The following is a 26,787-nucleotide window of genomic DNA, read 5'->3' as shown; positions in this document are numbered from 1 at the left end:
AAGGCAACCTTTTCCGGGACAGTCCCCTGAGCATGCACAGAGCGCGAATGCGCGCCCGATTCCCCGCCCTTCCTCCTCCCCACCTTCCCTGAGCATCCTCCTCCCTCCTCCTCCCCACATCTGGCGGGCACGAGGCGGCGTGGCGACCGGGCGAGGCGTGGCCAGGCGGGGAGCGCTTTGCAGGAGCCCCCGCACCTCTCCGGAGCCCGGGAAGCAGCCGCCAGAGGCGCCCCCTCCTCCCGGGTGGGGCTTCAGCATCATCCGCCCCGGTCCAGCCTCCCCCCTCCCTCCGAGATGGATGCTCTTTGCAAGCAGGCGATGCCCGACCTCCTTTTGCTCCTGCTGGCCGGTGAGTCCGGGGGGGTGGGGTGCGCAGAGCCGCTTGGACTTCCTTTTCTAGAGCGGGGGGAGCTTTTGCTGGGCCTGGTGGGTCGGAAGGAGGAGGGTGGGGGGTCTGTGGGGAGGGGCTGGTGCGGCTCGATCGCGCGCCCCCCTTCCCGCCCTCGCAAGGCAGCCCAAGCCTTCATTGTTGCATCCTCAGCCAGAAACGGCGCGCGCAGGGACTGGGTGGGTGGGGGCTCCCGCAACTGGTCCCCCCCCCTTCTGCTTGCAAAAAGAGGGCGGTTTGCAATCCTGCTTTCCTTATGCGCGCTGCCCTCGAAGACTTTGATCTCGCCAGGCGTTGCGGGGAGGGGAGCGCAGAGATTTCCCTTTGCATTTTATGCTGGGGGCGAAATCTTGTGCAATTTCTCTGCTCGTGCATCCTGGTAAAGAAGTCGGGGGGGGGCACGGGGGCGTTGTTAGTGGCGTGGCTGCATCCGATTTCATTTTCTGTCTCTTTATCTCTCTCCCCCCCCCCCGCCGCCGCCAAGTACAAAGCGTCTTGTCTTGAACAGCAGAAATGCCATTTATTTCCCTTTGACACATTTCAAGGCTCCTAGAAAAATATCTTTCCATCCAGGCCTGACTCAGCCAGGCTGCGAGGTTTCGGTTTTTGTTGAATGGAACCGGAAAAAAGGGGGGGGGGGGTTAGAAGCATTTACTGGCTTGGAAGGTTTTCAGGAGAGGGGGGTGCAGAATGTGGTTCCTATCAGCCTTCTCGTGGGTTTTGGGAATTGCTGCCCTGCCAGGATTTTGCAAATGTCTCTCCCAGACCTGCCTGCTTGACTGACGTCCGCCCTCCCCAGCCGCCTGATAAACCCCCAACCTAATCTAGGAGTTTTGGAGGGACATCTGGGAGGATTTGGAGGAGAGGGGGGGTGGACAGATGGAAAGAGAAAGGGGGGCGTTCTGCTTGGCAAAATGCGCAGGAGGGGGGCGGGGAAGACTCCGGTTCTGACAGCTCGCTCAGCAAATATTATAATTAATAACAATTATCTTGTAATTTATGAACCGCTTTTCGCGCTAAGATTCCTGGGTTTTGGGGTTTTTTTGCAATGCTTCCAGAGCAACCAGTTCTGGGCACCCCAATTTAAAAAGGACATGGACAAGCTGGAAAATAAGAATGCAAGAAGAGGCTGATGGATGAGGCCAATGGCTCCTCTAGCTCAGGATCCTCTTCTCACAGTAGCTGAACAGTTCATAGAATTGTAGAGTGGAAGGGACCCCCCAGAGTCATCTAGACCACCCCCCTGCAGTCCTGTGGGAAGCCAGCGAGTAGGATTGGAGCACCAAAATGCCCTTCCCTCCTGCTGTTTTCAGTGGCTGTCATCCAGAAAAATTGCTGCCTCTGCCTTTGGAGGCTGAGTATTGTGGCTAGTGGTCCTCGATAGCCCTCTCCTCCTCCGTGAATTTGTCTCCTAATCCTCTTTCAAAGCCACCATTGCCTCCTGTGGGATTCTAGGAATAGAGTGGCATTGGAACCAGGGTGAGGGTTTAATAGATTTAGAGACCCTTATCCTGATGGGGTGGTGCTGTGGGTTAAACCACTGAGCCTAGGGCTTGCTGATCAGAAGGTCGCCGGTTCGAATCCCCGCGATGGGGTGAGCTCCTGTTGCTCCTGCCAACCTAGCAGTTCGAAAGCATGTCAAAGTGCAAGTAGATAAATAGGTAGTGCTCCGGCAGGAAGGTAAATGGCGTTTCCGTGCGCTGCTCTGGTTCGCCAGAAGCGGCTTAGTCCTGCTGGCCACATGACCCGGAAGCTGTACGCCGGCTCCCTCGGCCAATAAAGCGAGATGAGCACCCCAACCCCAGAGTCGGCCACGACTGGACCTAACGGTCAGGGGTCCCTTTAGCTTTACCTTTATCCTGATGGGGGCTACTAATGGAAACCTCAGTACATGCGAATAGGATCTGGGGGTCTTGGGAGACCAGAAGCTTGACTTGAGCCAGCAGTGTGATGCAGCAGCAAAAAAGGCTAATGCTATTCTAGGCTGCATCCACAGAAATATAGTGTCCAGCTCAAAGGAAGTCATAGTCCTGCTTTATTCTGCCCCACCTGGAAGACTGTCCAATTCTGGGTGCCACAACTGAAGAAGGATATAGACAAGCTGGCATGTGTTCAGAGGAGGGGGACCGAGACGATCAGGTGTCTGGGAATGATGCCTCATGAGGAATGGTTGAGGGAGCCTCTGAAATCCCCAACCCCCGCCCTGGCCCAAATCTCCATTTCTAGCCTCTACCCTGACGCTGTTTCTCATCACCTTAAAAATCCTTGTTCACACCAACCTTGAAAAAAGTATTGCATGCCTATATTATTTATTTATTGCATAGTATTTACGCACCTCTTTGTTGTGAAACCTCGGCAACCTCAAAGTAGTTCACAAAAATCAATGATTTCCTCCCTAAAACTATACTTTAAAAGGTGCAAAAAATTAAAATTCTAAAACAGATTAAAATTAGCACCAGCGTTTCTCTGGGCAGGCTTGACTAAGCAAGAATGTTTTTAGCGGGTGCCGAAAAGGGTGTGTTGAAGGCGCCTGTCTGCCTGATATCAATAGGCAGGGAGTTCCAAAGTGTATCTTATGAGAAGGAAAGAGAGACAGGGCTGCCAGATTTCCTGGCTTGCAACAACTCAGCTGCTGTGTTGATTCTTATTTAGTTATTTATCCTGAGCCATTAATGTGCACAGCTCTTCACAGGAGTAATTCCTCATGGAGCACTTTCTGCCTGTCTCCGACTGGGGCTCTTGCAAAAATTTTTTATGTACAGTGAATTTTATCCACAGTGGAGAACAAGCAAAAAGAGAGGTCTCTGCCCTGAGGTGTTTCCAATTTTGGGGGGGGGGGAGAGGCAGCAGGACGAGATGAAGGAAAGAATCAATAGGGGCAGGGGAGAGAGGAGTCCAGTTATTCTGCTGCAGAAATTTGTCATTAAAAGGTCGTATGACGGCTTGGACTGGCAGGAGGAGGAAGCTGTCAGCCAGGGCCAGCCGTGGAATCAGATGCAAGTCACGAGGCGGCCCGGGGGGCAGTGCCCCACTGCCCCATGAGCCAGCTCCCCCTATTTGCATCTATCTACATATATGCAAATCAGCAGATGCAAAGCTGAGGCAAATTGGTGCCACTGGATTCCTTGCAGAGGCTTTCGATTTATAGATTAGGAAAACAGTACTTAGCAACAGCTCACGTTTCCTTTCCTTATTCCCACAAGCAGAAATTCTCTGGGGAGTTGCAGCCTTTTTACTTATAAATGGCATTTCTGTCCCACCTCCCCCCCCCCAAGAACCCCAAGTGGTGCCAATGGTTCTCTCCCCGCCTTCTCATTTAATCTGCACAACAACCCTGCAAGGTGGGTGAGGCCGAGAAAGGCAGGTCACACTCCGCAAGAGCAGGGATCCCTACCCTCGTCTCTCCCAGATCCTGGCCTGATACCCTGACCGCTGGGCCACGCTGCCTCTTAATAAACCCGAGGATGGCCTCTTCCTTTCAGGCCCTGTCTGCTTTGCAGTCTGGAGTCACGCTGGGGTCTGCGGTGCCTGGGAGGGGAGGGGGCTGAGGTGGGCTGACCTAGATCTTGCCCACTGCCCACGTGGTGCCCCAGATGTGGGTCTCTGCCTTTGCAACTCCTCTCCAGAGAAGAAGGCAGCTTTGTTGTTCTCCTTGGCGTGCTGCTGCTGCTGCTGTTTGTCTCCTTGGCTGTGCTTGTGCAGCAGACAACATTTCCGCCTCTCCATAATCACGTGCAGAGTTCTGCAACCATCGCCTTGTGTGTCCAGGAGCAGGAACTGCCAGGAAACGCTCTTGCTCCTGTTAACGGAGAAATCCAAGGGCTCCCTTGGACAAAAAACAAGGACACCAGCCAGAAAATTGGAGCAAAACAGCAGCCAGTAGGCTTGGTCTTTCTTGAAGACTGTCGCGACAGGACTCCCACCTGCCACAAGATGGAAGCCCCGAACAAAAGAGCCCCCAAACTGTTATTAGCTGCTAATCCCCATGTTACACCCCCCCAACGACATCACTCATACATCACGGTTACATCATGAAAGGGGAGGTCTGGTGGCCTTAATCTGAGCATCCTGGACCCTGCCCCATGGTTCCCCTTGCCCTCCACCAAACACCCATCAAGTGGAACAAAAGAGATCTTTACATTTCCCTGTTTCCCAGCCAAGTTTATCCCACCCTTTTGCCTTCACCTGGGTTTGTGATTTCTGGAATAGCTACCTGTCTGGCCCTCAGGTATCAGGATGCCAGGGATTATCACTCAGGCAGAGGGGCTGCGGAGGAGCTGAGCTCACAGGTCTATAGGAATTTCTGAAGTTTTCCCAGTGAGTCAGTACAGAGATACATTGATCAGTGAATTATCACATTTGGTATTGTGTAGCAGAGGCCCTTTGAATAGATAGGAAAAAACTGTGATGAAGTGTTTTGTGGGGACAAATCACAAAAGTGATAGTGCTGGTTTTGGTAATGGGCTGCATGTGCATGAGATCTGCTGGAGGGGAAACCCCCCCCCAACCTATACATAAATCCCTGCAACACTCCCAATCCACAGCCTGGAGATTTCTGTAATCAACAGGGCTGATTTGTTTGTTGCCGGGAAGAGAATCCTCTTGCCCCAGTTGCCAGGGGGAGGGAAGGAGCCCCATCCCCTCTGGGGCAGCCCTTCCCTGCCTCTGGGTTCCCCAGCGGACTCATTTGGCTTAATGAGTCTGTTATGGAATTAAGGGCGGTGTGGTATTTGTCTCTCTCTCCTCCCGGCTTGGGGAGATCGGACCTGATTCCCAGCTGAGCTGAATTGCAGAGAACTGCTTTTGTTTTCCAGCTCTTGAAAATTATTCCACACACTGCTGTCCTCTTGAAAACCCCACATTCACCGAGTGAGATTGGAGTGTCATATTTTAACATGCTCTTTCCCACATAAACTACGGGACAAGGATAACTGTGACTTTAAACATGAATGGGAACCTTTTACAAAGTACCGTATTTTTCGCTCTATAAGACGCACCAGACCACAAGATGCACCTAGTTTTTGGAGGAGGAAAACAAGAAAAAAATAATTCTGAATATCAGAAGCCAGAACAGCAAGAGGGATCGCTTCACAGTGAAAGCAGCAATCCCTCTTGCTCTTCTGGCTTCTGGGATAGCTGCGCAGCCTGCATTCGCTCCATAAGACGCACACACATTTCCCCTTACTTTTTAGGAGGGAAAAAGTGAATCTTATAGAGCAAAAAATACGGTGCTTAAAGATGCAACAAAGTGAATTGGACTTTTTATTGATAACAAACAGCTAGACAAATTAAGGATCTATACAAATCTGTAACATGCAGAGAATAGCATTCATAGAGAAACCAGAGATTGGGACTGAGGGAAGCCAGGTAGGTCGTTTTATGGGAGGGAGGGGGGGAAATGGGGGTGGGAATTAAGGATGATATGTTTTAAGATACAGTGGTACCTCGGGTTACAGACGCTTTGGGTTACAGACTCCACTAACCCAGAAATAGTGCTTCAGGTTAAGAACTTTGCTTCAGGATGAGAACAGAAATCGGGCTCCGGCAGCGCGGCAGCAGCGGGAGGCCCCGTTAGCTAAAGTGGTGCTTCAGGTTAAGAACGGTTTCAGGTTAAGAACGGGCCTCCGGAACGAATTAAGTACTTAACCCGAGGGACCACTGTAATATGTTTGTTTAAATTTTTAATAAAAAATAAATAAAAAAACCATGCTCTTTCCAGTGCATCTTCCGGGGGGGGGGGGGCTTTTTTTGATGCCCAGCCTTAACCCACTACAACCCCCCCCCCCGCTTACATTCACAGAAGTGTAGGGATGGAAGGGAGACCCCAAGCGCCATCTAGTCCGAGCTCAACATGAGCCAGTGGTGTGATGAAGCAGCAAAAAAGGCCAACTCTATTCTAGGCCAGATCAAGGGAAATGATAGCACTGCTCTAGTCTGCCTTGGCCAGACCCGACCTGGAATCCTGGGTCCAGTTCTGGGCGCCCCAGTTTAAGAAGGATATCGACAAGCAGGTACGTGTGCAGAGGAGGGCGACTGAGATGGCCAAGGGTCTGGTTGAGGGAGATGGGGATTTTTAGCCTGGTTTCCACACCTTTGAAAGGGTCCTTTGGTAGGAAGGGCAAGATCCAAACAGAAAAGAGCTGATTTTAATGTGTTTTTAAGAGATCATTGGTAGATAGCTTTAATTCTGAGGTCTAAACCACTGAGCCTCTTGGGCTTGCTGATCAGAAGGTCAGTGATTTGAATCCCTGCGATGGGATGAGCTCCCGTTGCTCTGTCTCAGCTCCTGCCAACCTAGCAGTTCGAAAGCATGTCAAGTGCAAGTATATAAATAGGTATCACTGCAGCGGGAAGGTAAACGGCATTTCCGTGTGCTCTGGTTTCTGTCAGTGTTCCGTTGCGCCAGAAGAGGTTTAGTCCTGCTGGCCATATGACCTGGAAAGCTGTCTGTGGACAACAACAATAATAATAATAATAATAATAATAATAATAATAATAATAATAATAATAATTTACTTATACCCCGCCCATCTGGCTGGGTTTCCCCAGCCACTCTGGGCGGCTTCCAATGGAATATTAAAATGCAATAACCTATTAAACATAAAAAGCTTCCCTAAACAGGGCTGCCTTCAGATGTCTTCTAAAAGTCTGGTAGTTGTTCTTCTCTTTGACATCTGAAGGGAGGCCATTCCACAGGGCGGGGGCCACCACCAAGAAGGCCCTCTGCCTGGTTCCCTGTAACTTGGCTTCTCGCAGGGAGGGAACCGCCAGAAGGCCCTCGGCGCTGGACCTCAGTGTCCAGGCTGGACGATGGAAGTGGAGACGCTCCTTTGGGTATACTGGACCGAGGCTGTTGAGGGCTTTCAAGGTCAGCACCAACACTTTGAATTGTGCCCAGAAATGTACTGGGAGCCAATGTAGGTCTTTCAAGACGGGTGTTATGTGGTCTCAGCGGCCGCCACCAGTCACCAGTCTAGGTGCCGCATTCTGGATTAGTTGTAGTTTCCGGGTCACTGTCAAACGCTGGCTCCCTCAGCCTGAAAGCGAGATGAGTGCCACAACCCCAAAGGTGCCTTTGACTGGACTTGACTGTCCAGGGGTCCTTTACCTTTTAACCTTTAATTCTATTCATGTTTCTTGTTTTTAATGAATGTTTCTTCTTATTCTTCCTGTGTTTTTTAGCTGTTCTTATTTAACTATTAGCAGCCTTGAGTCCCTGCCAGAGAAAAAAGGTGGGGTATAAACAAACAAAATGATTCCAACTAAACATTTCATGCAGATCTATCTGACGGCAAGAGCTGTTTGACAGTGGAACTGTCTTCCTTGGAAGGTGACGGACTCTCCTTGCCTGGAGGTTTTTAAGCAGAGGTCCCCGTCAGGGATGCTTTAGCCGTGAGTCCTGCGTTGCAGCAGAGGGTCAGACTAGATGAGCCCTGGGGGTCCCTTCCAATGCGACAGTTCTATGATTTTTGAATAAATTCATCAACAACCAGCAATCAAAACAACAAGAAGCATCTGTTGTGTAGATGGGAGGCGGTACTTTGTTACCCAGAGTTATTTCTTGTAGGATTGCAAGAAGTTTTGTGAGGAGGACTATGCAAAATATTGCAGAGAAGATTATGAAGAGAATTGTTAGTTAAGGACAATTAAAAATAATAAGGAAATTAAGAAATGTAGATTAAGTGATAAAGACTGAAAAATCTTCAGATGTGGTTGATTGAAGTCCAAAACACTGTATAAGATAAGAAATTATGTTATGTGATTGTTAGGAAAGATATGTAAAAAATAATAAATATATATACAAAACCATAATAATAATAATAATAATAATAATAATAATAATAATAATGCCTCCCACCCCAATGTCAACTCTCAGCTGTTTCTACCACTCTGGTGGAATTAGCTGACATGACCTTTCATAGCCCTGTTGCTGAATTAACGGCTTTTTCCAGCTCTGCGTTTAATCATTAAAACAATGAAGATTACAGTTGAACACTGCCTGAAACCCAGCCCCATAATTCGGTTTTCACACCCGACCAAAGGTCTCTCCTTGCTTGTTTTTCCCTCTTCGCTTGGCTTGATTTGCATCCTGCCAAGCAGCTCAGGATTTGACCCTCGCCCTTCGTCCTCACGACAATCCTGCGAGGGAGGCTGGGCTTAGAGACTGTAACTTAACTGAGGAGGAATGGCTTTCGAATAAGGGACTTGGCAGAAAAGGGCAAAGCTGACGGCGAAATTAAGAGATCGAAAGGATGAACTTTCTATAGAAGAACGTGAACTATTTTGCAAAAGCATTGCAGTCAAATGAAATTGCAGGCAGCGTTTGAGATAAAAGCAGCGAATGAAAAATGACAATGTAATTGCTAACAGAGGAACTTTTGGTAATGGATAAAGAGATAATGCAGTGGAAAAAGTTTGAGCAAAACACTGTGGAGACGAGGGTGGGAAAGTCAACTCACGAAACTATGTAATTCTTTGATTTGAAGGTCATTGTGAAAATGTTTTGTAAAACGAAAATCTGCCCTTATTCCCTTAAGGGGGACACAAGAGCCCTTACAGAGTCCTTTGTAGGTTCTCCATCGGTCAGAGAAAATGACAGAGGCCAAGCAGAGAATATTGAGAAGCAAAGCAGCTAGTAAGCCTGATCTTTATTGATCTGTTGCAACAGGGTGCTCCCCTCACACGCAGGAGAAGGAGGAGGACCCAGAACAAAGGTGTGCCCGCCCTTATATAGACATTTTAAATTGCCCGCCCTGGAGCTCCAGACCACCCCTCCATAACATCATACCTACATCACAGAAGGGGTGTAACCCAAGACCACCCCCCAGATACATCATACTTACATCACAGAAAGGGCGGTCTACAGCAGAAATCTGAGTGCTTTGTTTACCTCTTGTCTGGCAGGTTACCTGTTAATGCTCACGTTTGGTTGGTACATTTATTATATATGTGTGTATATATATATAATTTATTTATATGACCTTAATTTTTTTTATTTGAGTTTGAAAAATCTAATTAAATGAGAGAGAGAGAGAGAGAGATCGTAATTAGCTTATCATAATTAGGTTGAGGTCAGTCACCCAAGTGTGTTTCCTCACCCAAGTGAGTGAGGAATTAGGATCCTGTTCTAACCACAACTGCAGGGTTGGTCTGGATGAGCCCTGGGGTTCCCTTCCAGTTCTGCAATTCCATGACCCATTTGAGGTTTTTCAGCAGCGCTTGGGTGGCCACCCGTCAGCGATTTGTGAGCTGTGATTCTTGCATGTCAGGGGGTTGGTCTGGATGACCCCTAGGGGACCCACTCCTCCCCGCAGTTCTGCAATGCCTTCTCCTCTTCTCTCCCCACAGCCCTGAGTGCCAGCGCCCGGGAAGTCCACCTCCCTCCGGGGCCCTTGTACCGCGTGGAAGGAACATCGGTCTCTATCCCCTGCAACGTCTCGGAGTACGAGGGCCCCACCCTGCAGCACTTTGAGTGGTTCCTCTACCGCCCGTCGGCCCCCGACATCTCCATCGGAGTGGTCAGCACCAAGGACCCCAAGTTCCCGTACGCCGTCTTCGCGCCCCGGGTGCAGGCGGGCAATGTCTCCATCCAGCGGCTGCGGGGGGACGCCGTGGCACTGCGGATCAAGGGGGTGCGCCCGGAGGACGCGGGGGTCTACGAGTGCTACACCCCCACCACCGACTCCAAGTACCACGGGACCTACAGCAGCAAGGTGGAGCTGAGAGGTACGGGGGCGACGGAGGGGTATGGGGGGCAGAACCGAAAGGGGGGGGAGAAAGTTGAAAACGTAAGGAGAGTCATTCTGGATCCTAGCCCAGCCCCCTGTTCTCCCAGGGGTCAAATTTTGTCTCAAGAGACAATGGAGTGAAGTCAAATCAGTGGAGAATCACAGCACCTGCTGTGGCTGCAGAGACTGGCAATAATGATGATGATGATGATGATGATGATGATGATGATGATGATTATTATTACTATTACTATTACCCCGCCCATCTGGCTGGGTTTCCCCAGCCACTCTGGGCGGCTCCCAATCAAATATTAAAAACACAATACAGCATTAAACATTAAAAGCTTCCCTGAACAGGGCTGCCTTCAGATGTCTTTTAAAAATAGGATAGCTGCTTATTTCCTTCTCATCTGATGGGAGGGCGTTCCACAGGGCAGATGCCACTACCGAGAAGGCCCTCTGCCTGGTTCCCTGTAGCCTCACTTCTCACAATGAGGGATCCGCCAGAAGGCCCTCGGAGCTGGACTTCAGTGTCCGGGCAGAACGATGGGGGTGGAGACGCTCCTTCAGATATACAGGACCGAGGCCGTTTAGGGCTTTCAAGGGCAGCACCATCACTTTGAATTGTGCTCGTAAATGTACTGGGAGCCAGTGAAGATCTTTCAGGACCGGTGTCTTACCTGCTGCCTCCTGTGTTGCTTTTGCTGCATTGGCAGCACTGAAGTGACCCCTCTGGGGTACAAGCCTGGTTGGCGGGTCTGGAGGTCCTGGGCTGCCCCAATGACAAGGCACCCCCCTCCTGGGCCTCGCTGGTCCAAAGGAAAGCGGAGCGAGACATTTGGCACAAGCGTGGCTGCAGGCATTGCCGGAGGGAGGCGTACAAAACGCCATCCAGCCGCCTTAGGGATTTGTGTAAGGCCTACTCCCTAGTCAAAGAAGGCAGCAGATTCGGATTCTTTTCTCGGGGTTTGCACCCGAAGCCTTTTGCATGAATGTGTATGGCTGCAAGGCAGGAGAGGTTTAGCATCAGGGTTTTCCTCCTCAAATTCCCCCAAGAATTTAGGAATGTAGATAGACTGCCACTGGGGCTGGAGGCTCTGCAAACGTGGCACCATGCTGGCTCCGATGGGCAAGACTCTCCTGACGTTCCCATGACTCTGCTGTCCCTCCACGGAGGCAGGAAGTGTAGGGACTTGCAAGCGGGGAGAGTTGTGCTCTGGTTTTGGGCTTGCTTTTGGGCTTCCGGCTGGCCACTGGCCTGATCCAGTAGGCTCTTCTAGTGACCTAATGGAACTTCCAGCCTCCCCAGGCAGTCTATCTGGATTCCTAGGTCCTGTGGGGTATTGGGCCACCATGAGAACAGAGGGCTGGCCGAGATGGCCTGATCCAGCATCCTGACTTCCTTAGGCGCAGGAAAGTGCCTATTTAAATAGGCAATACTATGTTAATTGAGGGTCAAATCCTGTGAGCTTCGGGGCAGCCGTGGGTGGATTCGAACCCTGTTCTCTCCAGGTCCTGGTCCTCATTGAATCCCCTCAAAAATGACCCTGTGAGTTAGGCAAGCCCGAGAGAGGCTGTGACTGGCCCTGAGGAGCTTCACGGCCAAGTGGGACGATTTGAACCTTGGTCCTCATCCGACCCTCTAACCACTGCACCTTGCTGCCTCTGGGACCGACTGTGGGATGCAGGCACCTTCCGCGGTCATCTGACGTGGGGGTTTATTGCATTAGCAATGGTGATTTTCCCTGAGGTCGCTGCTGTGTCCGTTGCTCCGCTAATCCGTTTAGCGGCTGGGGCGAGCAGATGGCTTCTGAGCCTGGACTTGTCTGCAGGCCAAGCTCTGCCGAGTGGGCAGCCCTGCGGGGCGGGCCGTGGGGGGGGGCGTGAGAGGAGGGGGGGGGCCCATCTGGCTCCCCATCTGAAGCCCCCACATCCTCCTGGCAGCTAAATCCAGAAAAGAAATCTTTCCGGGGCTGGGAACTCGTGCCTCTGCTCATTGTGGACCTTGGGCTTTTTAAAAAAATAGTATTTTTATTAAAGGAAATTGTATCCACCTCTCTTCTCTGTCCCTGCACCAAGAGCCAGTGCAGTTAGACTGTGGAACTCCCTGCCACTGGAGGGAGTGCTGGCCAGCAGCCTAGATGGCTCCAAAGAAGCCCAAAGTTTGGATAAGTTAATAAAGGAGAAGAGGGCTATTAAGGGCTACTAGCCAGAATGACCTGCAAGAGAAGAGAGTGTTTCTCTTGTGTTCAGATTCTGCTTGTGACTTTCCTGTAATGGGCGCCTGGTTGGCCACTGTGGGCACGATAGTCTCCCTTGGGCCTGATCCAGCGGACCCTTCTCATGTCCTTCTGGATATCTTTCCCAGTCTGCTTCTGCACTGAAACTGGTTTCAAGATGCTTAGCGCCCCTGGCTTCTTTGGGAGGGAGGACAGGAGAGAAATTGAATTTAAAATGTATTTTGTTTGCCTGTAAAATGGAAGTGTGGATGCGGGTGGCGCTGTGGGTTAAACCACAGAGCCTAGGACTTGCCGATCAGAAGGTCGGTGGTTCGAATCCCATGATGTGGTGAGCTCCCATTGCTCAGTCTCTGCTCCTGCCAACCTAGCAGTTCGAAAGCATGTCAAAGTGCAAGTAGATAAATAGGTACCACTCTGGTGGGAAGGTAAACGGCGTTTCCGTGCGCTGCTCTGGTTTGCCAGAAGCGGCTTAGTCCTGCTGGCCACATGACCCGGAAGCTGTACGCCGGCTCCCTCGGCCAGTAAAGCAAGATGAGCGCCGCAACCCCAGAGTTGGCCATGACTGGACCTAATGGTCAGGGGTCCCTTTACCTTTACTTTAAAATGGAAGTGTTGTTGTTTTTTTGTTGCTGTTTTTTAAAAGTAGGTTTTTAAACTGCTTTACGTTTTCATAGCTCTCCCTGGGACCTTTGGGTGAAGGGTGGAAAATAAAATAAAACAAAACAGGCAGTGTGGTGTAGTGGTTAGAGCGCTGGACTATGACGTTGGAAAGACCAGGGTTCAAATTTGCACTCAGCCATGAAACGCTCTGGGTGGGACCTCAAGGCTTCTCTCAGTCCAACCTACCTCACAGGATTGTTGTGGGGATTAAATGGGGAGGGGGAGAACCCTGTGGCCCCCCTTGAGTGCCCTGGAGAAAAAGGCGAGGGTAGAAATGCAATACATTCTACTCAAGTGTAGACCCATTGAAATGAATGAACTTACGTTCACCTTGCTGATTAATTTCAGTACAACTGGCAGTGAGCACAACTCACAGAAGCCAGGTGGGCTCAGAGTCGAACGAAAAACCAGCCGATTTTTCATGAGAAACATCCTCATTCTCTTTTCTCGAACCAACATGCAAACCGAAAGACACTTTTTGGAATCTGCACTTTTCTCAATTTTGCAGTGCGGTGCAACTCTCTAACCGGCGTGTGTGTTATACAGTGGTACCTCGGTTCCCGAACGTAATCCATTCCAAGAAAACATTCGACTTCCGAAATGTTCGAAAATCAAGGTGCAAAGGGCTGGCTGTGAGTCCAGTTGGAAAAACTGAAAAACACACAGTGGAAGCCGTTTGACTTCCAAGGCGCGTTTGAAAATGGAAGCAATGACTTCCGGGTTTTTGGCGTTCGAAAACCGAAATGTTCAAGTTCTGAGACACTAAAAAACCGAGGTACCCCTGTCTATGCATGCCTCAATTTGGAGAAGGAGTGCCTCAAAATACCATTAAACCCCCCTTGAAAATTCACCAGAACCTTAGTGCAGATCCCCCCTTAACAAACGTACAGTATTTTTCTCTCTATAGGACGCACTGGACTATAGGAGGGGAGAACGAGGGGGGGGGAATTCTCCCCCTCTCTGCTCAGTGCCCCTTCAGCGAAGCGGCAGGAGAAACAGAGCCCCTTCAATTTCTCCTCCCGCTTCGCTGAAGGGGAGCTGCGCAGAGAGGGAAAACAGTGCAGCGCCTCTCCAGCGAAGCGAAGCCTGGAGAGCCAGAGGGATTGGTGTGCACCGACCCCTCTCGCTCTCCAGGCTTCAGGCGGCTATCTGCAAGCCTTTGGAGCGCAGGCGGGAACTCCTGCTGTGCTCCGAAGGCTTGCGGATAGCTGCCTGAAGCCCCCAGAGGACAGCGGGAGTTCCCACTGCGCTTCGGGGGCTTCAGGCGGCTTCAGTGAAAGCAACGCGAAGCCTCTGGAGCGCGGGGGGAGCTCTCCCTCTGTGCTTTGGAGGCTTCGCGTTGCTTTCACTGAAGCCAAGGAGCCTGCATTCATTCCATAGGACACACACCCATTTCCCCTTCATTTTTGTGCGTCCTATAGAGCGAAAAATACGGTATGTGTTTCGGGTGCGGTTTTCCCTAAGATGCCCATTTTTCGCAGAACCGTAATTTCCCCTCTCCTGATGCGACTGAGGGGGGCCCTGATCCGCTTTTCCTCCTGCCCCACAGTCATCCCCGACAAGCTCTCCGTGTTGCCGGCTGCTCCTTCCGCCCCGAAGCCCCCTTTGCGCAGCCGGGGGGCTGTGCCTGCCTCTCCGCTCCAGCTGACGCTTTGGGAAAGCCAGGACCTCCAGCTGACGTGCGCCGTGACCAGCCAGACCCCGCAGCACGTCCACCTCTCCGTCTCCTTCGGCCTGTCTGCCCCCGATGCCTCCAGGGACGTCCAGCCTCTGCAGGAGGTGATCGCCGTGCGCCGAGACTTCGCCGTGGAGGCTGGCGAGAGATTCGCCGAGCGCCACCGGGCACAAGAGCTGTCACTGGCCAAGACGGGAGACCGGCAATACCAGATGGTCCTGGGTTGGCTGAGGCCCGAAGACGCCGGGATCTACCACTGTGTCGCTGGGGAGTGGATCCAGGATCCTGATGGGAGCTGGCAGCAGATTGCAGAGAAGCGGGTGGTGCTGGCTCAAGTCACCGTCCGCACCATAGGTATGATATGATACAATACAATAATCTTTATTGTCATTGTCCCATACAGAACAACGAAATTGAAAAATTCAAAAACCAGCAAGCCTGCTATCCCAGCTATCCCAGCCTGGTTAGCCCCCTAAAAACTCTGGTACTCCATTTTTAAATACAATATACTCCCATAGAATGGGATGCGGGTGGAGCTGTGGGTTAAACCACAGAGTCTAGGCCTTGCCGATTGGAAGGTCGGCGGTTCGAATCCCCTTGACGGGGTGAGCTCCCGTTGCTCGGTCCCTGCTCCTGCCCACCTAGCAGTTCGAAAGCAGGTCAAAGTGCAAGTAGATAAATAGGTACCACTCTGGTGGGAAGGTAAACGGCATTTCCGTGCGCTGCTCTGGTTTACCAGAAGCGGCTTAGTCCTGCTGGCCACATGACCCGGAAGCTGTACGCCGTCTCCCTCGGCCAATAAAGCGAGATGAGCGCCGCAACCCCAGAGTCGGCCACGACTGGACCTAATGGTCAGGGGTCCCTTTACCCTTTACCTTACTCCCATAGAGACTCCTTACCCTGCGTTTAAAACCAGGTGAGTTTTCCTTGGGAGGAGGGATCCACAGAGCAGTGGGATCCACTGTGGCTCTTGCAGGTGGGAGAGTCTGAGGGTGAAGATCCGTTTGGCAGTGGAACGGGCTCCCTCGGAAGGTGGCGGATTCGCCTTCGCTGGTGGTTTGGGAGCAGAGGTTCGGTGGCCACCTGCCAGGGATTCCTTCACTGCAATTCCTGCATTTGTTGAATCGTACAAATTCAAAGGGACCCCAAGGGTCCTCTAGTCCACCCCCTGCAATCACTGCTATACAATCCCTGGCAGGTGACCATCCCACCTGTTGAAAAAACCTCCGACGATGGAGAGTTCACCACCTTTTGCTCCACTGCCAAATGGCTCTTCCTAAAGTTGTCAGAAACCCCTTTCTTGCCATTTGGATCCATTGCTTTGTGTCCCCCCCCCCCCCCGCAGAACAGGAGAATGCAGTCATACCTCTTGTTACGTTCAGCTCAGGTTACGTCTTTTCAGGTTGCATCCCACAGTTCAGCTACTGATTGATTTTGTGACTGCAGTACATTGTTTATTGCTTTCATTTTATGGATCAATGGTCTTTTTAGATAGAAAAATTCATGTTAAATTGCTGTTTGGGGTGTTGTTTTTAAAAGTCTGGAACGGATTAATCCATTTTGCATTACTTTCTATGGGAAAGCATTCCTTGGTTTTGGAATGCTTTGGTTTTGGAACAGATTAAATTTGAGAACCAAGGTACCACTGTATTTGAAGATGGCTCTCATACCTTTTCTCAGTCTCCTCTTCTCCAGACTAAACATATCCAGCTTCCTCAACTGCTCCTCATAAGGCCTGCTTGCCCTCCTCTCCACACCTTCCAGCTTCTCAACATCCTTCTTAAATTGTGGTACCCAGAACTGGACACATTATTCCAGGTGGGGTCTGGCCAAGGCAGAAGAGAGCAGAACTATGACTTCCCTGGACCTAGAATTAATTGCATTAGCCTTTTTTGCTGCTGCATCACATGGTTGACTCCTGTCAAAATCGTGATCTGCTGGGACCCTTTGATCCTTTTCTCACGGGCTGCTCTGACCTTCTCCCCCCTGACTTTCTCTTGCTCTGCTTTCAGCCAGCCAGTTGGCCGCCTCCGCCAGCCCCGCCAAAGTCCGCGTCGGCTCTGGAGAAGCCCTGGAACTCCTCTGCAATGCCTCTGGCCTCCAGGCCGCCCCTTTGCCCCACACCGTCTACTCCCTTGGCTGGGAAGTGAGCCAGGGCAGTGAGGGAGAAGGGCGTCTGGTGGCCCGCTTGGACCCAGATGGGGCGCTTGTCCTGGGCGACAGCTATGCCAACCGCGACGTCGGCCGGCGGCACGTCTCCCTGCAGAAACTGGCCTCCCCTCTGGGCTCCTACCAGCTGCGGATTGAGTCGGCGCAGCCCAGCGATGTGGGCTCCTACCGGTGCGTGGTGTGGGCCTTTGTGCGCTCCCCTGGCGACAAGCTGCGCGAAGTGGCCAGTGTCCGGTCCGAGGCCCTGACGGTGGACATGAAATCGGAAGGTGCGTATGGAGTCAGTGAACTGGTTTTGGGTCCCCAAATTTCCCTCTCCTTTGCTGGGATAAGGACACTTTGCAGCCCTGGAACCGTTAAAGCTGATTCCGCTCTCATGTCCTGTTTAGATTCTCCTTCTCCTTCTCCTTCTCCTTCTCCTTCTCCTTCTCCTTCTCCTTCTCCTTCTCCTTCTCCTTCTCCTTCTCCTTCTCCTTCTCCTTCTCCTTCTCCTTCTCCTTCTCCTTCTCCTTCTCCTTCTCCTTCTCCTCCTCCTCCTCCTCCTCCTCCTCCTCCTCCTCCTCCTCCTCCTCCTCCTTTACATATATTTATTCATTTACAATGGACACTCGGGTTGCGAACATGATCCGTGCGGGAGGCATGTTCGCAACCCACAGCATTTGCAACCCCCAGCACTGCGTCTGCGCACGCGCGGGTCACAATTTTGCACTTCTGTGCATGTGCAAAGCGCGATTTAGCACTTCTGCGCATGTGCAACTGCCAGTACTTACGGGTTTCGGCACGTCTGAAGCGTCTGTAACCTGAGGTACGACTGTACATTTATTTCATAAAACACACTGCTTTATTGTAAAAACAATCCTCAAATGGCTTAAATAAGACAAAACAGTGCAATCAAGGGGAAATTGCAATAGTTTAAAACATGGGGAAAGTTAAAATCGGCCAGTTAAAATTCACATTGGCTTTCCAAGCACCTGAGCAGAGTTGAAGTAGCTCCCTGTGTGTGACCTTAGTCCAGTCGCTCCCTCTCAGCCTCACCTGCCTGCCCAGGTGGTTTGAGGAGAAAAAGGAGGAAGAGGAAATAAACCATAGAAAAATAATAAAAATCCCCTGTGCAGTTGAATCGAACAATAGTTTTTGCATATGTATTTTTAGTTAATGTAAAATCAAAAGGGCAAACAGAACCAGGTGGGTGCCTTCTGTGCCGATTTTTAAATGCCTACTGAAAACCTTCCTCTCCCGCCAGGCAGGCGGTTCGGAAAAGACATCCCTCCACAAAGGCCCCCGGATCCTCCTTCTAATTTCTTTTTGCTTTTGACTCGCTTTAAACTTCCCGTGACTTTACTGTCCGGTTTGGGGTTTTCATATTTTTTTTAACAGAATAAAACTTTATTTAGAATTCAACAATAACAAAGGAAAAAACCACAGTAGCTGCTACATCAAATCATTACAATTAACCAACATTTTATAAATACTAAGAAAGAAATTAGACAACATGACTTTTAACTTGCTGAGGTTTTCATAATACACTTTTATCTCTTGATCTTTTTCTTAACATATCAAAAAGAGAAAGACCAAGAAAGGAAACACAAAAGGGAAGAGAGAAAAAGAGTGAAGGGAGTGAAGGGAAGGGGAAAAAGAAAGAGGAAGAAGAAAACAAAGCAAAACAAACATATTTGGCTTCCGATTATTATTATTTCTACAATTGTATTTTTATTTCTACAATTTTTTCACACATGGTTCCAAGTTATTGTATTTCTTTCTTTGTTTTCGTCAGATATCAGAAAACATTATATTTGCTCTTTTACAAGGATCATTCTATTTCTGCCGGCAGATATTTGTTATTGTGATACTTTTCCAAATACTCTTTAAAGATTTTCCATTCTTTCTGTACTTTCTGTTTTGGATACCCTCTAATTCTCCCTGTCATCATAGCCATTTGTAGATATTCTAGCATTTGGATGGTTTGGGGTTTTCATATTGTAAACCTCCGTGATACAATTTTATAATACGGCGCTATAAAAATATTTATTTATGCAAATAAATAAGGACTGGACAAGTTCATAGATGAGAGGGATATCCCGGGCTCCTGGCCACGGTGGAGGCAGCAGGGCTTCTGAATGGCCGTTGCCGGAAGCCGTGGGACGCCAGAGATGCCCTTGCGCATGGATTCTGCTTGCGGGTTTCCCAAATGGGACGTCTGGCTGGCCCCTGTGAGGAGAGGACCCTGGATGGGCCCCCTTTGGCCTGAGCCAGCAGCCAGGCTCTTCTTCGGTCCCAATAATAATAATAATTTATTATTTACACGGGTGGCGCTGTGGGTTAAACCACAGAGCCCAGGACTTGCCGATCAGAAGGTCGGCGGTTCGAATCCCTGCGACAGGGTGAGCTCCCATTGTTCGGTCCCTGCTCCTGCCAACCTAGCAGTTCAAAAGCAAGTGCAAGTAGATCAATAGGTACTGCTCCGGCGGGAAGTTAAACTGCGTTTCCGTGCGCTGCTCTGGTTCTTCAGAAGCGGCTTAGTCCTGCTGGCCACATGACCCGGAAGCTGGACGCCGGCTCCCTCGGCCAGTAAAGCAAGATGAGCGCCACAACCCGAGTCGGTCACGACCGGACCTAATGGTCAGGGGTCCCTTTACCTTTACCTTTTACGTTTTACCCTGCCACTCTGGGCGGCTTCCAACAAAATACAATAACCTATTAAACATTAAAAGCTTCCCTAAACAGGGCTGCCTTCAGATGTCTTCTAAAAGTTTGGTAGTTGTTCTTCTCTTTGACATCTGGCGGGAGGGCGTTCCACAGGGCGGGCGCCACCACAGAGAAGGCCCTCTGCCTGGTTCCCTGTAACTTGGCTTCTCGCAGGGAGGGAACCACCAGAAGGCCCTCGGATCTGGACCTCAGTGTCTGGGCAGAACGACCTCAGTTCCTAGGTTCTCTTGGCCATCATTGGAAGAAGGTGCTGGGACTCAATGGGTTGGCTCTCCTTACGCTAAGAAAAATGATAATCGAAGCTGCCAGGCAGAGGAGTGTCTCTGAGATACGTCTCCAGGGTTTGGCGATGCTGAATCCGTCCTCTTCTCTGCCCCCCTGCAGCGGTGGTGCTTGAGGCCACGGCATGGCTGCCGTCCGCCACCATCTACCGCGGGGACACGGCCGAGGTGCGCTGCAACGTCTCGGTGGAAGCCACGCAGGACATCGCCCTGGCCCTCAGCTGGTGGGTGGAGCTGCCCGACGAGGGCCCCACCTCTCACGGGGTCCTGCTGGCCTCCGTCAGCCGCGAGGGGGTGGCCGACTTGGCCAGCCGGCCCTCGGGGGGCGCCGTCAGCGTGGACAAAGCAGGCCCCGCCAGCCACCGCCTGCGCCTCCACGGGGTGCAGCCGTCGGACGAGGGCAAGTACCACTGCGCCGTCACCGCCTGGGTGCGCTACCCGGACCTCAGCTGGTACAAGGCTGGGTCCGCCAAGTCCAACATGGTCACTGTCTATCCGTACACGTTGGGTGAGTAACCCCTTCTTTTTTGGGGGGGGGAGTCGGGCAGAATCCTCCCGTTGGGAGATTTGGGGCAGACGGTGTCCTTTTTCACAGATGAAAAGAAAGGCCTTCTTTGCAGAGCGCAGAGTTAAACTATGGAACTCCTTGCCACAGGAGCCAGTGATGACCAACCTTGGTGCCTTTAAAATCCGGTTGGACAAATATATGGAGGAGGGGAGGGCTGTCAGCCGCCTGTTATAGTAATTCTAAGGTCTTTTTCCCCCCAATTTTTTTTATTCATTTCATAACACAAATAAACAATGTAAACAGAAAAACAAATAATACAAACAAATTCTTGTCTCATCCTTATTTTTTCTGAACATTGTTAGGTGAGCTTCCCCAAGTCCCCCCCGTCTGATTTTCATTTTACCTCATTTTTAGCAGTTTCATATATCATAATTTTTAACCATTATTATCACAGTTACTTACCATAAAAATCTTCACATTTTATCACTTACAAATAATACTGCTTTAAAATACACTATCTTCTAACCCTGCAGCCTATATCCACTTCCAAAGCTGTTCTAAGATTTAAGTGATTCTGAGGTCTTAAATATAGAATAAATGTTGATAATTGCATGAGGTAAACACACATACATAAGCATATACAGTGGTACCTCGGGTTAAGTACTTAATTCGTTCCGGAGGTCCGTACTTAACCTGAAACTGTTCTTAACATGAAGCACCACTTTAGCTAATGGGGCCTCCTGCTGCTGCCATGCCGCCGGAGCACATTTTCTGTTCTTATCCTGAAACAAAGTTCTTAAACTGAAGCACTATCTCTGGGTTAGCGGAGTCTGTAACCTGAAGCGTCTGTAACCCAAGGTACCACTGTAACTCACATGTCTACAATAGTACAGGAGAGCAATCCCAAAGCCATCTTGGCTCTCCTAAAGACGCTCAATATTTCCTTTGCCTCCTCAGTCCCCCTTGCCTGAGATCAGGGAGGCAGATAGCAAGCAGGGGACGTTCCTGAAGGGATTCATCTCCTATATCTATGAACCTCCTTGGGATTCATTGCCATTGTTTGCCAAGGTGCTCTCTGCATTGAGAGATGTCTGACGGTCTTATCAAATGCTAATGTCTTGGGAAAACTGTGTCTGGAGCTATGTAAAATTTGCCAGATCCTCAGGAATATCACACCTTGGCCTGCCTGAGCCACATTCACCCCGCCTTGTGGGTGATGCTCTTGCTGGAGGTTTGTAGAGATGTCCTCCTTCTCCACACCAAAACACAAACCCTTAAAAGGGTCCTGTGTCTCTGTTGCAACAGAAAAATAAAGATTTGCCTTGCTGTCACTGCCTCCATCCATTCATCTCTGACCAATCATGGACTTAGGGGTGTTATGGAAAAATCTAGGTGCGAGGCTGCTCAGTCCCCCAGCTGGTCAGGCAGAGCCCACGGGACTAAAGGAAGGAGTCCATACTAAAACAGCAGCAAGAGAGATGCTTGGATCCCTTTCTGAGCTCGAAGCAGGGGTACCCCCAACAAAAATTTAAAATTTTGGCTTTGTAATTTGGAAGTAATGTGATCTGATTGGATTGTTAATAAAAATTATATTAAAAAAAAGGAAGGAGTCCAGCCACCAACCGGAGCAAATAGCTGTAGACCAAAGTTTATTGCGCAACAGGTTCAAAGAGGAATTTTGCAGGTAACGACAAAAGTACAGGGCAGGGCAGCCACCTCTCTCTCTTTCACCACATGCGTCAAAGAAGCAACATCTGCTTAGCCAAAGACGCTCTCTTGGCTCTAGCCAAGCGAAGACAAAGGGAGTGTCTCCTTATGAGATAGTTTCCAGGTGTATGTAATTTTTCTAAGCTAAGTCTGCCTTCTGGGATCCTATTGTGAACAGAATGATGTGTGAGTAAACCTTTTATACTTTTATAGAAGACTGTGTCGTGTCTTATCTTTTATGAGGTAATAAGGGGAAAATACCAGAACAGTTATTCTAGAGGCTTTAGTGAGCCTGAGAAAATGCATCCGCTGTGAGTTTAAAAGGGGGAATGTTACTCTGCTAAACTGTGAACTTGTTAACACAAGTTGGAAAGGCTATAGTCAAACAATATATCCTCTCCTACATCCCTGGACATTTTTTGACAGCTGAGAATTTCCCTCTGAATTATCCAAACGAAAAGGACTCTGGTTTTTTGGGAAAGGTGCTTTTAAACCTGGCCCATTGCCCTCTTGACCCTCTTCCGTTTCTTCCTCTCCTCTCCCCAGCCATCGACACCTTGTTCATCCCTCTCCTGGCCGGTGTCTCCAGTGCCCTTTTCATGGGCGTCACCGTCCTCGTCACTGTCACCTGCTGCTTCATGAAGAGGCTCCGAAAGAGGTGAAAGCCGGCCGAGAGGAAGGAGGTGATGCACCTTTGCCAGGTGGGGTGCTGTGTGTGTGTGTTTGCGTTCCGTGTCTCCCTGTCCTCCTTTGGGTCTGGCCAAACCTCAGCAGTCAGGGAGGACCCTCAGCTCTCTGTTTCAAGGGGGGCCAGACCTGCTCCTGCCCACCCTCCTTTGCAAATTCGGTCGCTGTGTAGCCATCAGGTATTTTCTGCATGTAGGGAAGCGGGTGGCGCTGTGGGTTAAACCACAGAGCCTAGGACTTGCTGATCAGAAGGTCGGCGGTTCAAATCCCCATGGCGGGGTGAGCTCCCGTTGCTCGGTCCCTGCTCCTGCCAACCTAGCAGTTCAAAAGCATGTCAAAGTGCAAGTAGATAGATAGGTACCACTCCGGTGGGAAGGTATACGCCGTTTCCGTGCACTGCTCTGGTTCGCCAGAAGCGGCTTTGTCATGCTGGCCACATGACCCGGAAGCTGTACACCGGCTCCCTCGGCCAATAAAGCGAGATGAGCGCCGCAACCCCAGAGTTGGTCACAACTGGACCTAATGGTCAGGGGTCCCTTTACCTTTACCTTTATTTTGCTGCATTCATTTGTTTATCTTGCAACCATCTGCCCCACCTGATCTACCCCAGGCAGGAGGCAAATCTGACAAGGAACAGTATTCACAGGCAAGTAACTTTCCCCAAATTAAACCCAACCCCCGGATGCTGCTGCTATTTTATTATTTCGTAAAAACTGTACACTGTTTGATTGTAAAAAGAAAAGAAAAAAACAAACCCCTCAAGGTGGTTTACAAAAAGATAAAGGAAAAAAATCAAGAAAAAATTACAATAGTTTAAAACAACAACAAAAAAGGTTAAAATACTAACACTAAATCCACCTTGCTTGGATTTAAGGAGCGCAGTTTCAGCCAGCCCAGCTTGAAATGGTGCAAGTTGGACGTGCGTCAGATGTGATTGCGCTGGATCTCCTACCAGTGAGGAGTTCCTTGCAAGGTGACTAATTTTGCTGCAAGAAAAAAACCCAAACGAAACATGAGTCTTGCAGCCCCTGAAATCCTTTACAAATATAAATTGTGGCCTCAGAAGTTTTCATGGCCCACAGTCCGCTGAATCAGATGCACGAAGTGTTTCTCTTCAGTTGTGGGGCTCAAACTGGGTCATTCCCAGCTAAACAGATATGCCCCGATGCCCCGTAATCCGGTGGCTTCACCTCACCGTTTTCCTTTCAGGTTCATTTGTCCCAAGACGACCTTTAAGGCCACTTGCGGATGGGAGAGGGAAGGAGCTCCCTGCCCTCTCTTGCACCCAAGTCACCTTCACTGGGAACGGTTTCCCGGGATCCCCTTCATTTTGAAAACCAGGTCATGGCAAACAAGTTATTGTCCACAGGCCATAAATCGACTCCCTCATTTGCAGCAAGCTCTTTTTGCCCCGGTTTCTGCAATTAATTCGCCACGGCCTCCGGGGGTAAAATATGGATTCAGAGGTTTAATGTCGGAGGGGTTTGTGCCTGTTGACCCACATCCACTCCCCGTCTCTCCCCTTTCGCAGGAGCTTCCTCTGTCTCCGATCTTCCGGCTGCCCTCTTTCCCTTGACGTTGTTGTGCCTGGTGATCCAGTTTCTCTGCAGGCTCCGCGAAGAAAGCCTCTGCTCCTCCTCTTTGACTCTGGATTGGGTCCTCCTCTGCCGCCCCAAACTCTTCCTCAGCAAGAAGTGCTCCAGGACCTCTGGGGAAGGACATTTCCCCATCCTGCCAACGGCCCAAACGTCCTTTCTTGACCCCTCCGTTTTCTCCAGCAGAAATTGGTGCTGTGCTTGAGTTAGGGGGGAGGAGAGGGAGAAAGGGGGGGTGACCTTCCTGCCATTTGATGGGGGGGTCTTTCCTGAAGAAGCCTCACCTGCCTCCTGCCATCAACACAGACCCCGCCTTCTCTTGTTTTCTCTCTGCCTGTGACTGTTCTTCCTTCCTCCCACCCTTCCTTTTCCCAATGAGCTGCATGTTTATGTCAAGACGGTACAATGATCACCTTGGGGGGCTCTTTGCAGCCGGTTGGGGGCCAGAGAGTGGGCAGAAGGGTCCCTGTTGCTTTCTTCGTTGCAGAAAAGGAAGCCATCTGAAGAAGACCCAGCTGCTGCAACTCCAGAAACCTCTTGGACTGTGGCTGTTAGCTCACACTGCCCAAATATCATCCTCAAGACATTTCCCAAAGCAGCCAGTCACTGCCTGAGCCCCCCAAAAAACATTTTGCTCTCATCACGTCGGCAGGAACCCAAGCTCTGTGTGTAGGTGGGGTGCATGTGTGTGTTGTTGATCTGCAAAGAAGCTCAGGAAAAAGAACCACAGAATGCACAACTTTGCGAGACGGAACAGGGAGCCAGCGAGGCTGCCGTCAGTCGTCTTCCTCTGTTTTTGTTCCTTGAAAAAGTATCGGGGTGGAGAATCTCAGGGTGGCGGAGGGAGGATCTTACTTGTGCCAAATGAATCAGTTTAGGGGACCACTAAGGACTCCGGCCTGCAATATCTGACCCCCAGTGGTGATTTTGAACCTCCCCCACTGGTTTCGCGGTTGCTGAAACTCAGAAGGTGAAGGGTTCTCCCTCCCTGGGGGCTTTTCAGCAGAGGTTGGAGGGCCACCTGTCGGGGATCCTTGTGTCGCAAGTCCTGACTCTCTGGGGATCCCTTCCAACTCTCCAGTTCCATGAAACAACTGAGCCACGTCCCTCTCATCCCAGAGGCAACTGCGAGACTGATTTCTCCCCAACGCGAGAGGGATGAGCAGAGAGAGAAAGAGAAACAGAAGAGGCAGAAGGGAGCGTTATTTTACGACAGTCCCCGTCATCTATTTTTGTAATTATTAAAGGTTTTGGAAGAAGAAGAGCCCTGCCCTCTGGGCCCCACCTTCCCGCTTCCTCGTTGGCGGGGGGTGTCTCCCCAAATCTGCAGGTGAAAGCCTGCTGCAGTGCCCCTTTCCCCGGGGGGTTCTCTGGATTTCTCTGGAAAAGGTTGGATCAGGCGGACAGCACTCGTGTCGCCTGCAAAATACCATTTTAGCCAAAGGTGCTTGTTCTTCTGGCTGTGGGGTGAGTCTTCCTGGGGGTTCCCCCACTAAGCCTCGCAGTTGCCTGTTCCTTTGAGAAGTATCTCATTTTATCTGCTCCACAATGACATCATGGCAGTGTTATGGAAAATAATCTGGGGTGAGAGACTACTCAAGAGCCTAGCTCATCGGGGTGCAAGTCCCCCGCGGGTCTATGCGCTTAGTAAAAGAAGGAAGTTCCAGCCGAGTAATTTGGAGCAAAACAGCGGTCAGTAGACCTTGATCTTTATTGTTGCGCAACAGGTCCCCCCAGGAGTAAGAACCCTGAGCATGGGGCGACCTCCTTCTTTCCCCCAGAATACACTTTGAGGGGCATCACTGATACATCATCACTACATCACTGGCATGTCACAAGTGGGGAGGGGTACACAAGGGTTACACCAGTTCAACATGAGGTCACTTTATCAGACCCCTTTCCCAACACCCCTTAAGACCCCGTCACCAAAAGAACAATAAAACTCTCGACATCTCCTGGCCTTCAGGACTTGTCTGGAGATGGGCTTTCAGAACACCGGACTTGCTCCACTGCCTCTGCAAATGTCTATTGCTGCCCCTTGGTCACCCCCTGGGTGGGGGGCCGTGTCTGTGCTCTCACGCTTGGGGAATAAATTCACCTTTCTTTAAGGGTTAAAATGGTGTGGGAATGAGGACAGTCGGCTAAAGTATGGATTTTCCACGAATTTATGAAGCTAGGTATCTTCCCTGAGCTGTCAAGTCAAAACAGCAGGCAGTTGCGATGCCCTCGAAAGCACCATGTTTCAGAGCTAGCGGGCCTCTGGGTGCCTCGCAAGGATTTCTGACTCCTGGTGGTTTTCCCAGAGCAAAGCAACAAAAGGCTAAGTTTATACATCTGAACTGTGGGGGAAGGAGGAGGAGGAAAATCTGGGGAGGCTGGGAATGCAAAAGGGCCATGAGCTACGTCCGGTTCTGGTACTTGGAATAAATCCCTTGGCTCTGAA

At 50.4% G+C, this 26,787-nt stretch overlaps 2 protein-coding genes across 3 annotated transcripts in view; both read left to right on the top strand.

Annotated features, from left to right (window-relative positions):
* LOC310694214 (zinc finger protein with KRAB and SCAN domains 3-like) overlaps positions 1-26,787 on the top strand; it is a 274,745-nt gene that overhangs the window by 145,820 nt on the left and 102,138 nt on the right. The gene's annotated exons all lie outside the window — the stretch shown is intronic.
* IGSF8 (immunoglobulin superfamily member 8) lies at positions 83-26,787 on the top strand. Of its 2 annotated transcripts, XR_014519567.1 has the most exons (8): positions 98-349; positions 9,737-10,114; positions 14,566-15,045; positions 16,704-17,129; positions 19,951-20,355; positions 22,609-22,763; positions 24,281-24,405; positions 24,438-26,787. XR_014519567.1 is itself a non-coding variant. In XM_083477145.1 (7 exons), exons 1-6 carry the CDS (start codon positions 295-297, stop codon positions 22,722-22,724), a joined length of 1,860 nt encoding a protein of 619 aa, XP_083333271.1. In that variant the 5' UTR covers positions 83-294; the 3' UTR covers positions 22,725-22,763; positions 24,281-26,787. The 2 variants fall into 2 exon arrangements, 1 of the variants encoding a protein (XP_083333271.1); XM_083477145.1 differs by having other exon boundaries at positions 83-349; positions 24,281-26,787.

The sequence above is a fragment of the Podarcis liolepis genome (assembly GCF_965112155.1).
Source record: "Podarcis liolepis genome assembly, chromosome: 15".
Lineage (NCBI taxonomy): Eukaryota > Metazoa > Chordata > Lepidosauria > Squamata > Lacertidae > Podarcis > Podarcis liolepis.
This window is presented reverse-complemented; position numbering and strand designations above follow the sequence as displayed.